We start from the raw sequence: 15,947 nt of genomic DNA on the forward strand, positions 1-15,947 counted from the left end.
TTTTTTAAGAGTTTAGAGATAGCTGGCACACAAAGGAAGGTGGTCTCTAGACAAATGGTCTCCTACCCCCCAAAAGGTGTCAACACTGAATGTAAATTCCCATTGTTAGCAGATGTTTCCATGTGAAAGAAGTTCTGTCTATATACTGAAATACAACGAAAAGATCGTGGCCTTTCTGTATCTCAGATTAGCAGTGACGAAGCACCAGACTCAGTGGGATCCATTTGCAGCTTTTATTTAAGAATATTCGTACAGGCAAAGTCAATAACAGCAAACAGAGCAATGGAGAGAAAACAGAGAATATCCAGGAAACAGGCAGAGGTCAGGGCAGGCAGCAACAATCATAGTCCAAAACACTATCCGAATCAGGCCAGGCAGAGATACAATCAGGAAACGGGTAAACAGTCCAAAATCAGAATCCAGAAAACAATACACGGAGAATAACGCCCAGTAATGATGGCTGAGGAAAATCAAGACTTCGCAGAGATGCTGTGTGTGGAAGTGGTTTATATGTGTGTGTGTAAATGAAGTGCAGGTGTGTTGTGCAATCAGTCCCAGGTGAGAGGCATGATGGGAATTTGAGTTCGCGAAAGAGTGGTTGACCTGTTAAGCTGCAACCCCACTTTTGAAAAATCCCCAGAAATGACATACCCAAACTGAAACAGATACAGTTCATGAACCCTTTGTACTAAAAGCACAAGTATGATCTCATTTGAAAGCTGACAACTGGCAGTTTATTGTAAATGTAGAATTAATTATTGAAATTAATTATAATTATGAAAAAAATAGTTATAAATAGCTTCAAAGTTTTGTAAAGTTATTAGAAATGTATTTTTATGAAACATCTTCATGAAAATAAAATTGAAGTTGGCACTGTAGCAATCTAGAAATGCACTGCAGCTAAAGCCACATGTCTGACCATATTATATTAAAATATGAAGATGATAAGTCTAAAACTCTGTATTTAGTTAAATGTTTTTCAAGATAGAAGCACCTAGAGCTAGCTAGCATGTTAGCTTAGCACACCATCAATACATGACAATTTATGAGATTAAAACCATGTTTGTGCTCCAAACGTACTTTATAACAGAAATAAAATGTTTTCAATAATCTTCTGTGATCTAATTTGGCATCAGATAAAAAAATCAGACAGAAAATATACTATTTGATAGTATTCTGTACAATGATTAGTCTATATAGATTAGCATTACATTATAAATATAATCTATTATTATGGAAATACCTGGCATGACTTGAAAAACACAGGTAACTCAAATATCATTGCAATCATGTTTATTATCTTCAAAACATCTTAATCTGCATGTAACAGCGCGATCTCTGTAGCTTTGTGTGTATCAGTGACGTCCTGGAATGTCACATGATCATGGCTCTTCTTCATGTTCTATATATGGACTATTATTGTGCATATAGTGCCCTCAGGCTATTGGTATGAATTGAAAACACAGTATATAGAGTACAAAGAGCTCATAAGGATTACATCGACGCATTTAGATATAAATTCAATAAATATTATTCCTGTCAATAGAATCTGATGTAAACCTATGAGAATCTATCAATATTTCTCCAAATCTGCACATTTTTGATCTAAAGCCCTGAAGGACGTTGTTTTGTGTATCGCTGTCATGACGACAGCACAGAGTTTTTTATGAATGAAAGCGGCTGACGCGCATAATTCATATCAAAGGTATCGACTCATTTTTTCATTTCATAACTCCTGACACAAATTAAGAAATAACTGTCGCTATAAGTTTCTCAGAATACAATAGTGGTCAAATACTGAAATTTGAGTCTTATATCTTTTTAATGATGTATAGTTTGTCAAGGTATAACATTAAATCTGTATGTAACTTTGAACTATATATATAAAAAAAAAACGCTTCAGTGCGCCCGCGCACTGGCAACGGTTAACGGGTTAAGATTCCAGAGACGGATCCCTCTGGTGGTGCGGAGGAGGCGGTACGGGAACCGCCTCTGTAACAGAGCCCTCCCCCTGCGAGCGGCTCCTGACGCGAGGAGGCAAATGACGCCGGGGTCTTCCACGAGGTCGAGGGGCCGGTTTCTCCGGGTGCATCCGGTGAAACTCCTCAGTGAGTGTGGGGTCCAGGATATCCCCTGAATTGACCCAAGATTGCTCCTCCGGAGTGAACCCCTCCAAGTCCACCATATACTGGAGAATATAACCCCGACGTCTGGAGTCAAGCAACTTGTGCACACGATACGCCTCCTCGCCGTCGACCAAGATAGGTGGGGGAGAAATGCGATAATTCGCGGGCAGACCTAATCGAAATGATACAGGAGATATTTGTTTAATAATTTGGAACGGACCAACATACCTGGGATTGAGTTTGCGGCATGGGAGTCGGAGTCTAAGATCTCTGGTGGAGAGCCAAACCCATTGGCCAGTGTGGTATTCTGGAGCTGGACGGCGACGATGGTTGGTTCCCATACCGCCTCCTCCGCACCACCAGAGGGATCCGTCTCTGGAATCTTAACCACTCTCTCACGAACTCAAATTCCCATCATGCCTCTCACCTGGGACTGATTGCACAACACACCTGCACCTCATTTACACACACACATATAAACCACTTCCACACACAGCATCTCTGCGAAGTCTTGATTTGCCTCAGCCATCACTACTGGGCGTTTAAGCGTTCTGTTTGGCCGTTAGACTGTGGGTGATAACCGGAGGTAAGACTGATATTCACATTGAGATGTTTGAAGAATGCGGCCCAGACCCTGGAGGTAAACTGAGGTCCTCGGTCAGAAACTATATCTTCCGGTAAGCCATAAAATCGGAATACTTGATTACAGAGAAGTTCTGCTGTTTCGAGTGCTGTAGGTAACTTAGTCAGTGGTACTAAAAGGCAGGCTTTAGAGAAACGATCAATGATGGTGAGTATGGTGGTGTGTCCTTGAGAGTTGGGTAGATCTGTAATGAAATCGATGGCAATATGAGACCAGGGTCGTTGAGGTGTTGGAAGTGGGTTTAGAAGACCAGCTGGAAGTTGTCTGAGAGATTTGGAAGTGTTGCAGGTAGAGCAGTTCTGAACATATTTTGTGGTGTCGGAGAGCAGAGATGGCCACCAGAAACGATTTTGGAGCAGATGAATGGTGGCAGTAATTCCAGGATGACCAGAGCTGGGGGTGGAGTGTACTTGTTCAAGGAGTCGAGGACGTAATTGATCTGGGACAAAGAGGAGGTTCGCTGGACATTCTGCGGGGGTTGGAACTTGTTGATTGGCTTGTTGAATTTCAGTGATGATGTCCCATTGTACAGGAGCTATCAGCAGGTTCTCGTGAATGATGTTCTCCTGAGGGGAATCTTGGACTTTTTTTCTGTTTGACGAGAGAGCACGTCGGCTTTGATATTCTTGGTGCCTGGTCGATATGTTACCGTGAAGTTAAATCTTGTAAAGAACAGTGCCAACCGGGCTTGACGAGGATTTAGTCGTTTGGCTGAACGTAGGTACTCGAGGTTCTTGTGGTCAGTGAGAATGACAAACGGTTGACTCGCTCCCTCCAAGCAGTCGCGCCACTCCTCTAGAGCTAACTTCATGGCTAATAGCTCTCAATTGCCCACGTCGTAGTTGCGTTCCGCCGGAGAGAGTTTGCGGGAAAAGTATGGACAGGGGTACATCTTGGCTGGATTACCTTGTCGTTGTGATAGTATGGCTCCAACTCCTATGTTGGAAGCATCCACCTCAACAATGAATTGATGATTGGGATCTGGGTGACGTAGAATGGGAGCTGTTGTGAATCGGGTTTTCAGTTCATGGAATGCTTGATGTGCTTCAGTGGACCAGTTCAACCGAGTAGTGTGTTGTTTGGTAATGGCAGTTAAAGGGGCGGCTATGAGGCTGAAGTTTCTTATGAATCGCCTGTAGAAGTTTGCAAATCCTAGGAACCGTTGGAGTTCTTTGATGGTTTGGGGTAGTGGCCACTCCAGAACTCCCTTTACCTTCTTTTCATCCATGGCTACCCCCTCTTGACTAATGATGTATCCCAGGAAGGATATGCTTGTTCGATGGAACTCACATTTTTCCACTTTGACGTACAGTTGATACTGCAAAAGGCGTTGTAAGACCAACCTGACCTGACGGATGTGCTCCTCCATAGAGTTTGAGTAAATCAGAATGTCGTCAATGTACACTATTACCCATTTATCCAGCATGTCCCGGAAGATGTCGTTCATGAATGACTGGAAGACTGAAGGACTGTTAGCTAGGCCGAAGGGCATAACCAAGTATTCGTAGTGCCCTCTAGTGGTTGAAAATGCAGTTTTCCACTCGTCACCCGCGCGGATACGAATCAAATTGTAGGCGTTGCGTAGATCCAGTTTGGTGTAATACTTGGCTTGACGGAGTTGTTCTAGTGCAGCTGGAACAAGAGGTAGTGGATATCTGAACTTGATGGTGTTTTCATTTAATCCCCGGTAGTCAATACAGGGTCGTAATCCCCCGTCCTTCTTTTTCACAAAGAAGAAACCAGCGGCTGCTGGTGATGTGGAGGGTCTGATGAAACCCTTCGCTAGCTCTTCTTCAATATAGCGTTTCATAGCTTCGGATTCAGGTTGGTATAGAGGAAATATCCTACCCTTTGGAGGTGTGGTACCGGGGAGGAGGTCTATGGCACAGTCAGTTGGTCGATATTCAGGAAGTTAAGATGCTTTTCTTTTGCTGAAGACTTCGGAGAGATCAGCATACTCGGGTGGTAAATCTACAATTTCTGGATCAGGTGTGGAGACATCTGGAACTTGACAGGGAACACGAGTGACTTTGGACAGACAGCGGTTTTGACAATTGGTATCCCATTGAATAATCTGACCTTCTCTCCAGGAGATGTGAGGATTGTGAGTAGATAACCAGGGAAACCCGAGAATGATGGAGTGATGAGGAGAATGGATGACATAGAATTTGATAGACTCAGAGTGCAGGGATCCAATGTACATTTTAACTTCTTCAGTGACACGGTGAATTCTTCCTTCTCCAAGGGGTCACCCGTCTAGCGCCTCCACTGTTAGGGAGGAATTACAGAGATTCAGAATTCAGAAATGCTAGTCGAGGGTTAACAGGGTTACTCACGGTAGGTGGAGAAGCATCTTGAGATTGCACATGAGGAACGTTAGCCGCTAATGCCCGAAGATCTTGTAATCCTTTGACAAGTTCCTCAGTAAGCGTTGTCAGATGGTTCAGCTGGTGATGATGCAATGCGAGTTGTGAGGCTTGGGCTGACAGCTCCGTAGACAATTGCATGACCGCTACTGGATCGGTTGTTGGCGAAGTCTTCTGTGACGAAGCACCGGACTCAGTGGGATCCATTTGCAGCTTTTATTTAAGAATAGTCGTACAGGCAGGGTCAATAACAGCAAACAGAGCAATGGAGAGAAAACAGAGAATATCCAGGAAACAGGCAGAGGTCAGGGCAGGCAGCAATAATCAGAGTCCAAAACACAATCCGAGTCAGGCCAGGCAGAAATACAATCAGGAAACAGGTAAACAGTCCAAAGTCAGAATCCAGAAAACAATACATGGAGAATAACGCTCAGTAGTGATGGCCAAGGTAAATCAAGACTTCGCAGAGATGTTGTGTGTGGAAGTGGTTTATATGTGTGTGTGTGAATGACGTGCAGGTGTGTTGTGCAATCAGTCCCAGGTGAGAGGCATGATGGGAATTTGAGTTTGTGAGAGAGTGGTTAATATTCCGGAGACGGATCCCTCTGGTGGTGCGGAGGAGGCAGTACGGGAACCACCTCTATAACATTAGCTTGAGAGGCTGACAGTGATATTCTCAGCTTCATGTATAATGTCGGGTTCGCATCTCTTCTCTTTATTCCAGAGCATTTGATGTTTTGTATCGATTATCTTTGAATTGATAATGAAATTGGCATGATACATTTACCTGACATAATAAATTGTTACATTTGATTATTCTAACTGACTTTGACATTATGTTCATTAAAGAGTTAAAAAGAATAGTCAAACATTTGCTCACATTTAATGATCCACAGATATCATTAAAACCTTTTCATTTATGGAGTCAGATGAAATAATGCGAGAATACATTTCCAAATGTATTTCATTTAATCAAAAATACTTTGCCACGAGAAAAGACAGTAACACGTAGAGACCTTCCGCGCTGGTCGGATGCCGGACTTTGGGCTTATCGAGTGCGAGCTTACAATCATATTAAAGGAGAACTCCGGTGTTGCCTACACCGTGTTATCCTCTTTTTAAAATTTGCACCCTGTTGACTTCAATGGGGCAAGTTTTAAACCTGCTTTTAGCCTCTTAACATCCTTGATGTGTCATTACAAGTGCACAGCCATTGTGAGTGATTCATTCAGAGTGAACACGGGTGAATCTGACTGCAGTAAATGTGGCGATGGATTCAAAACATTAAAAAATAGGACCTGTGTCGGTAATGAGAACCTTGTGTGTTTTAATACAATGTCTTTTTCATAATGTGCATAATACACAGTTAATGCTCTGTATGTCACTCAAAAGAGGGAATTTGTGTAACCGTAGTTATTAAACTTTGTAACAACGTTTCGATTTTGATTCCTGCCTCTCTTACAGATGAAGATGAGTGTGAGACGCGGAGTCCGTGTGGCGAAAACGCTCAGTGTTTCAATACACATGGAAGTTACTACTGCACCTGTGATGAAGGATTTAAATCAGATCCACTCAATTTCACAGCATCAACCGGACAGTGTGTGGGTACGAGTGGAGTTTATCTGATAAACTATGATTACTATGACTACTATGATTAAAACACTATGATTAATACCAACTGCAAAATGATCAAATGGAATGTTCCCCTCAACCTTTTTCAAAAGATTAAAAAAACTGGACGTTTTGATCTTTCAGAGAACATTCAGAAATGACATTTTTACAAATTAATGGAAAATATTCTTAGAACATATCTTGTTTGCAGTGATGGTGTTTAAACCCATAACTAAATATGCAAATATTAGATGATTTTTTTTTACCTAGTTCAAGCCCTGATTAATTTCTGACCCTGGTTATAACCATCCAAGATATATGTGATGCATTTATAAATTAAGCATATCATTTAATGAAACTTGAAACATGAGGGGCTCTATCTTGCACCCAGCGCAATTGACTTTGTACACCAACACATGTATCATTCCTATTTTGCACCCGCGCACAACGGACTTTTCCCTCCACAGACGCACGTCGGTAAACTAGCAAATGCACTTGCACTCCCGGGGGCGGTTCAGCGCAAAGAGGAGGTGTGTTCCGGCACAAACGTTCCCTGATGCTATTTTGCAGGTTTAGAAAACAATTCCGCCACTGACCAGGAAAAACATGCGTTGCGCATGTTATTCATACAGATCTGGCCTTTAAAAACGCGCGTTTTCTCCCGCAGCATTCGGCAATTCGTCTCGCATAGTCTCTCAGAATTCTGCAAGTGCTTTCGGGGGGCCTACTTAAAAAATCCCTCAATGTGTTTCGCTTCACAGAATATCCACCATGTGGCGCATAAAAAACAACAACTTTACATTAGATTTTTTATTTTACTTCACATTACGTCATGATTGTGAGAAAAAATCCACAATAAAATATAAATTATAAATAGTAATAGACACAAATATTTACAGTAGGCTACTGTATTATACAGACATTTGAAAATATTTGTAAATGCAAAAGGTTCATCAAAGTTGTCTTAAGACCAGAAGGGCTATTGGACAACGTTTACGAATTTTTATATATGCTTTGTCATTGCTGTGGTTTCCAGGAGATGAGTGCATGCAGAATATTTAACATTGCTTTTATTAAAACAGCAAAGTGACGTTCTTGCCAGCGCATAACTTTTTTTGTACAACTATTAAGATGATTGTGCATGCAATGCGCGTTTATACACTTAAAAAATGCTGGGTTGTTTCAACCCAACATTGGGTCAAATATGGACAAACCCAGCTGTTGGGTTACATTTTTTAATTAAATTTTTAACCCAACATTTGGGTTTGACCATATTTGACTCAAATTGGGTTAAAACAACCCAGCTTTTTTTAGAATGTATAAGTGCAACAGAGAATTTAGTGGAAGCATAATACACGTGACTCTGCCTGTAAAAACCCAGCAGTATTTTTTTATATACACAAAATCATCCTAACATAATGAAAGTCTTAAATAATGCGACTTACCCAGATTCTTAATTTTTGCAGATATTTCTTGCGTGATTGTTCTTGCAGATATTTCTTGTGAGGTAATGTTGCAGCACAACGCGTAGCATTTATATTTTGGGTGCATCTGATTTGCCATTACATTATTAATAAATATTTTAATTGAACTGTCTTAATGCATTAAGCATACAGATTTTTCCACGTTAGTCTCAGAATGTCCGGGGTTGGTTTGAGGTCTTGCCGACAGTTTGTAAATATTCTAAATATTCATATTCACAAATTCCATATAAAGGGTGATCAACAGTTATGACTTCTAAAATAAAATAAAAATGGCCAGATAAGAGGTATCTGATTGACAGTTTGACAGATGTTGTTTTAAAAAATAATTACAACATTATGGGGAAGTGGTATTAAATATTTGGTAACACATAATACAATTATTTTAATTACGCATTTTGTTCAGTTTTGCTTTTACAAAATGTTCCCTGTTTTTTATATAATTAATTTAACCTGAGATGTGCGTTATCGCTTTTTGATCATTCTTTGTGTTGTCGAATTTTGACACAGTTTCATTATTTGTTCATAATAATTTGATTCATAATTATGTCATTTTTTTCTAAAAGTAGCAATATTCTAAAGAGACACTAAGACAGTGTATATGTGTACCCACCAGATTTCGTCATGAGTCATTTTGTACCCACCACTTTTAAAGGGGTCATGAACTGGATTGTTTTATTATTTTATAATGTTGCCTGGGGTGCCCTTATAATGTTAGTATGATTTTTACATCAAAAATTGTCATAATTTATAAATAAAAGCCATTTTTCCAAGCCTGATTTCAGCTTCAGATCTGAACGCTCCGTTTTAAGGGGCGTGTCTGCTGTGAGACTGCAGTGCAAACGCCCACTGCTGTGATTGGCTGACATGCTTGCAATGAAATAGCTAGTATTACATGAACTCTCTCGAAAACTTTTACTACGTTTTTACTATTACAGCTATCGAGATGAACAAATCGTGAACAGTATCGTTTAAAGCATTATATTTAAATCTATTCCATCACATGAAAGGTTGCAGCATGATGAGCACTGAGCAGATGACAGACAGTCTGTTGATCGCGTGAATAAAGATCTTATCATTGCAACGCAATTTTTGCACTCTCACAAATGCTTACACCAAATCACAATGCAAACACGATGTGAGTACACAGTAAGAGCTTCGTTGTGTAGTGTAACAGTGTCATTATTTCATCACGAGTTTGGTAAGTGTCCAGATAAGCTCTCGCGGCTCGCGCTGTGCTGTTTGATTGACAGCTTGGGCGAAAGGGATCGTTCTTTGATCACTTTCTGTATATAATTTAATAATTAGTTATTATTTTTTTCATAATACTACGAGAAATTATGTGAAGTTGATCGTTTAGTCACTGATGCATAAACAGTATTGAACGATTTTAAGAGAAATATCTGAACTTGAATAATTACACCGAAATCACTGATCGCAGATCAGGCATTAGAATACACATGGTTACTTACATGTTGCTGGCAGATCCGTGTCGGGAAATTGTGATTGACTGATTTAATAAAGTTTAACCATGCTGGAATCCGAAGGAAGCTCATGCAGACTGTCTTCTTCCACAAACAGGCACTGCACAATATTTAGTCAACAGCATGTTTATTGCTTGTAAGTAGCTCGATCCGGTAGCAATTATCATGTCGTCCTATGTTATTTAGCATGTTTGGGCGAATCGGTGGGCGGGGCTAAACAGGCCGTGCTGAAGTAGGCGTTGATCTTCTTTTGTGGAGGCGGTGTTTTATCCTCTTTGACGTCATTGTTCCCCACTTTGAAAAACGAGTCGTTTGCTGAGCCTGATGTCTATAAAAGCTTTTATTGGACTAACAAGGTAGTTTTCAGTTCTGAAACTTACAGGATATTATTATAGTATGATGATCTCTTATATGTCAAAAGCTCAAGGAAAATTTGATTTCTCAGTTCATCACCCCTTTAACTTCCGTTGACCGTTTTCAGTGGTTATGAGGAGCAATATGAGAGAAAAAATTTGGTAATCATTGTCTGACAAAAAAAAACAAAAAAACATTAGAATATTAATTTTATTTGAATTTTTGTGTTAGCATTTATGAGGGAAAAAACAACGTGTCAGTTTACGGTTATGGACGTGAGCGCTCTAAAAGCGGCACTAAAAGACTGCTTTAAAACTTTCACAGAGACCTCAAACAGAACAGCTGCCTGTCTTTAAATTGAATTTCGTTTTGTATTAATTATATCTTAATTTTAATCAATGTTTCGTGAACCAATTGCCTGGATTTAAGAAGTAAATATAGCAGACAATCACGACATTGGAGGCGCCGGCGAGTAAACTGGAGTTCGTCTCATAAATGAACCGAAACTCAGCGTATAATGCACATTCACATTCACAACAGTTTAGACACATTTAGACGCATTCATAATCATTACTTTTACCGGATCTTTGTGGCAAGCTTTATGCGTACGGTCGTGCGATTGAGTGCGGCTATATTATAGTAAACGCTCATTACTTAATACAAAGCTTAAGCCTCTTCTTGGCATGCAATCTAATCTAATCTAATCTAATCTAATCAGCTACAATGTCAGTTGGTTATATCAACATATGTCAAATTAAGTTAAGCGATATCAACAAATTAAGTTAGAAATATTAATTTGAAATAACTTAAAGTGTAGGCTATGTATAGTAGATTTGCTTAAATAGCATTTAAACAAGGAACTGCAAGGGATTAAAACCCCACCCACACGCTGGTGAAAACAGGAAAAACCGGTTTTCTTTTGATTCCCTGAGAAGAGATCGATTAGCATTGGGGGTTGAATCGGCAGACCTGGGGGGTGGGTGGTTGTAATTTCTTGACTCTGTGTCAATTGGTAGCAGCTAAAACAAGCAGCTAAAACAAAGACAATTGTGTACAATTAATTACATTTTGGAAATAACTTCCTTCATGTCGTTTTATTTATACACTGTAAAAAAAAAATTGGGGGAATTTATAAGTAAAGTAAGTATTAAATATGTTTTACAAACAATTGGTTTACAAACTCTTGGAGGTTTGTGGTTACCATCAATCAGAAGAGTGGTGCTTGTGTTTAGACTTGTTTTACATGAGTAAATCAGGAAGTTTACATTGGTTTCTGTCCACAAGGAGACGCATTTAAAGGAGAACTTGGTAACTTTTTTAACTTAATAAAACTGTCTAGAAATCATTTGGATGGTTAAACTACCTGTTCTGGTGATATTGGTGACTTTCCCCGCGGAAAACCAACCTTGCAACTTGGGCACTACCGTCCCGGTAAAATAGAAATTGGAAGTCTCGTGAGAAGCGAGAACGAGAACGAGCGCGAAACACGAATCGCTTTACGGCAATTCAACATAAACACACACGCATGATGTATTACCAGATTACCCACCTCGGTAGACAAAGCTCCACACGATTCAGTTGGCTTGCTCCGATCAAAACAAACGCACATGAGCAGCGGTAGAGAGGGGGAGGAGGCCGCCGCAAGTGAGTTTTTTACGACCGTGTTGTGACATATACGCCCCCCCACAGCTGTAGGGGGAGCTCGTGGGGAAAACATGCGACAACATAAGGGAAAATCAGCGAAGAAGTGACTAGAGTTCGCTAGAGTTGCCGAGTTCTCCTTTAAGACGATTTAATCAGGAAATGGAGGCACCGGCGCGATATAACTCGCATTGCTCGTGAACTGAGCTCGTCTCATAAATGAACCGAAACTTAGAAATGTATCTAGAAAGCTTGAAATGTCCACTTTTAAACAAAACAATTCAAAATGAAAAGAAACAGACAACTCTCTTATGTAATCCGTATCAGTGTGCATTTCTCTCTACAGGCACGTTCACAATATCTGCGAAGATGACGAGTCAGCATTGTCAACATCTTTGACTGACACATAAAACGCTAGTTTATTAATAAACAATTAAAATGTCTCCTTGCTATATTTGACACATGATTTTGCCGGTTCTTTGTGGCAAGCTTTGTGCGTCCGTTAACTATCGAATATCGTGACTCATATTTTGTACCAGACCATTTGGTTGTTCATATTGTTCAACAAAGTTCTTGATAAAAAATAAAAGAAAAAAAGAAGCTACTGTGCCTAATAGTATTGTTGTAGGTTCACCGCAAGGTTCATGCGCATGCTTTAAGTCTTCTCCGTTTTTAGTGTATGTCTGTGGCAGAATTACAGCGCCTGGTCTGGTATGTATACTAGGCTACATCGTTTTGAGTCGGTTTCAGTGGTTTCGTGTGTACGCAGATATTTCTTGAGACGACACCATGTTTACGGATTTTTTTTTTAACGGGGAAAAAAATATCGGATAGGGAAAGCTCTGGCTTCGTGTGGATGTGGCCTCAGTGTAGGACAGTTTGTCAAAAAAATGCAAAAAAAAAAAAAAAGTATATTTATAAACATCGCTAAACAAAGAGGGAATAAGAATTTAAAAAGTAATGACGTTTTTTATGTTTTTATGCACTTTTAGTTTGGTTGCAATTTCACCAAAAACTTATAATTAGGAAATACACACAACACGCTAAACTTATATTCTTTATATGTTAAAAATGTTGTAAAAAAAATATACGTATTATTCTTATTTAATAAGAATAACAATATGATACATTTATATTGCGCTCAAAATGATTTAGATATGGAAAGAGCAATTCTTCTCAACTACCACCAATAAAGTTTTTAAATTCTTCTTTAGGAAATATTATATTTTGATGATTCTGCAAGTTCAGCAGACAGTGAGGTTCAGGTTTGTTCCGATCCGTATTCATGAGTGGAGAGCGCATTTCTGAATATTCCGCTCCGCTCGTTCATTCCGCAGGGTCCCTCGCTCAACACTGATGTCCTGTTGCCTGGTTCGAAAATGTGTAATAAGGGCTGCTTCCGACTAACATTTTTTTTTTCTAGTCGACTAGTAGGCTAGTTATTCATTTAAAGGAGAACTCCGGTCAATTTGGAGTGCTGTCAATACAGAGAACAACGACAAAAATCGGTGTTGCCTACACAGAGTTATTCTATTTTTAAAATTTGCACCCTGTTGACTTCAATGGGGCAAGTACTAAACCTGCTTTTAGCCTCTTAACATCCTTGATGTGTCATTACAAGTGCGCAGAAAATGTGAGTGATTCCTTCAGTGTGAACACGGGTGAATCTGACTGCAGTAGATGTGAAAGAAATGTATAAAAATGATGTTATTTAAGCCAGCGCAAATACCTGTGTTTACATCCTGTTTTCGGGTGAAGTCCAAAGTAATCGATTGCCGAGTTCACGCGCGTGATCATAGGTACTAAACCTATGCACGTGAACTCGACAATCGACTATTTCGACTATTTGCGCTGGCTTAAATAACATCTTTTTTATACATTTCTTTCACATCTACTGCAGTCAGATTCACCCGTGTTCACTCTGAAGGAATCACTCACATTTTCTGTGCACTTGTAATGACACATCAAGGATGTTAAGAGGCTAAAAGCAGGCTACTTCTCCTTTAAGTAATTCGTGGACAAATCGCCCCTTTATATTAATTTAATTAGCCTACTTATATAGCCTACAGGATAATGAGCGTTTTCGTAATATAGCCACACTCAAGCGCACGACCGCACGCATAAAGCTTGCCACAAAGAACCGGTAAAAGTAATAATTAAGTGTGCTTGCTGAAAGCAGCACACTTATTGTTCTTCTTAAGTTTTCTTATTATTATTATTATTATTCCCGGGAGAAAAATTTTGGCCAGCTCCTGCGCCTAGGCCCTTTGAGACAGAGACACCGTTCCAACTTTAAAACGTACGGTCAGTACCGTTGTAAGTTGCTCGCGAAGATGACATCACGAGTCCATGTCGTTTGTCCGCCATAGTGGATTGAACAGAAAGCGAAACTAAAGTTTCACAGGTCACAAATTTGGTCCGAACTTCACGTAACTAGACGTACATGATCCTTGGACCAAGCCTCACAAAAGTTACTAGAAGGATTTTTGATTTTCGGAAGCGTTTGCCCGTCATAGCCAAACGAAATCAGCGGCGTAGTCGCCAAAACAGGAAGTAGTTCATATTTCAGGAACGCTGTCACGTATCGAAACCAAACTTTGTACATTAACTCAAGACTCCAATGTGAGGATGTACAAGATAAAAAAAAAGAAAAAAAACATTACAACATTTTACATTATTTGGCAAAAATGTCACCATGGCAACGGTGCACGCGAGTTAGAAAACAATCATTTATAAGACCAGACGCCTGGTTATTTATTTATATATACCGTTATATCTATATTTGAAAAATCAAATGTGTTGTGTAGTGTTTTGTTCTCTTTTATTTTCACATATAAATTAAAAAAAGTAAATAAATATGACAAGCAAGTGTTTTTATTATCTTTTTTTTTTATCAAATAACGCAATAAATGTGAAAAATACATACATACAATTGTTACATACAATTCATACAGCCCAAAAAAAGGAAATATTAAAGATGGGTAGGTATTGTTTATGACAAATTGTCCGAGCTCTCTGGCGCGTGATAATTATGTCAGCGTCCAGATTCTTTGCTGATGTAGTGCACTCAACTGCCATTCACTATGTAGGGATTAGTGAACGAGTGAGCGGTTTCAGACACAGCTAAGGAAGTATCAGCAAAAGATTACTAGATTTCTAGCCCTTGCATTAGCTCTACTACTAGATATATTTATGGAGATGAAAAATAATAAGGCGCCCTGTACAGCTATAATCAACTTTTCGGCCGAGCATTCAATGTTGTTACGCTGCAAGCTGATGGTTCGTTGCTGCCGCGCTCTATCACTCGCTCACCATAAAGAGCAAATAGTTTTTTAATGTTTCAATTTCGTGATTAAAATGACATAATTTGGAAGCGGATCTCAATGTTAGAATGCTGCACCTACACTCGATAGTGTGAATAAGATCAGCGCAACGCAGACCACTGCATTGACAGGGTAAAACATATGATCTGTCTACGGCCAGGGCTCAGCAGAAGACAGAAAATGCCGGTCCAGCGCTGATTGAGGAATTAAGTTCGAAAATAAAAGACAGTTTGACATCTTTTTTCTCGCATTCTCGCATTTTTTCTCGCATCTCGCATCTATCCACTACCTGCTAACGTTAGTGCACTGCACCCGAGCAAGCACACTTTGCAGTTCCTCCGGAAATGCATTTTTCTAGTTATGAATGCGTCTAAATGTGTCTAAATTGCTGTGAATGTGAATGTGCATTAGCCTATACGCTGAGTTTCGGTTCATTTATGAGACGAACTCCAGTTCACTCGTCGGCGCCTCCAATGTTGTGATTTTCTGCTATATTTACTTCTTAAATCCAGGAAATTGGTTCACGAAACATTGATTAAGGGTGTATTCACACCAGGAGAGTCCGATAGTTCACTTGCTTTGGTCCGGACCAAATACAATGTTGTTGATTTTTTTTTGTTTTTTTTGTTTGGTACGGTTCGCTTTCACACTGCTCTTTTTGCAAGTGAACCAAAATTTGTAAACAAAACCACACGTGTGCTAAAGTCATCCATTCATTGGACAGGAATTCTCAAGTAGGGAAAAGCAGAAAGTGCAAAAACAGGCTCAACATGAAGATATTTCGTAATGCAATATTTGTTATTTTACTGATTTGGTGTTATTCTCTACAAACGCAATATGAAGAAACTAATGAGCATATGACACAATGTCATCTATACGATATTGTAATTAGGATTTTGAGAAGACAACGATGTGCTG

At 39.6% G+C, this 15,947-nt stretch overlaps 1 protein-coding gene across 1 annotated transcript in view; it reads left to right on the forward strand.

Moving 5' to 3' along the window:
* Positions 1 to 15,947, forward strand: part of LOC308687456 (uncharacterized protein) — a 94,976-nt gene that overhangs the window by 36,326 nt on the left and 42,703 nt on the right. Inside the window, exon 15 of the mRNA XM_081360018.1 lies at positions 6,600 to 6,740. Coding sequence (XP_081216144.1) covers positions 6,600 to 6,740 — 141 coding nt within the window. The remainder of the gene's footprint in view (positions 1 to 6,599; positions 6,741 to 15,947) is intronic.

Source organism: Scardinius erythrophthalmus, assembly GCF_964197995.2.
Source record: "Scardinius erythrophthalmus genome assembly, chromosome: 3".
NCBI lineage: Eukaryota > Metazoa > Chordata > Actinopteri > Cypriniformes > Leuciscidae > Scardinius > Scardinius erythrophthalmus.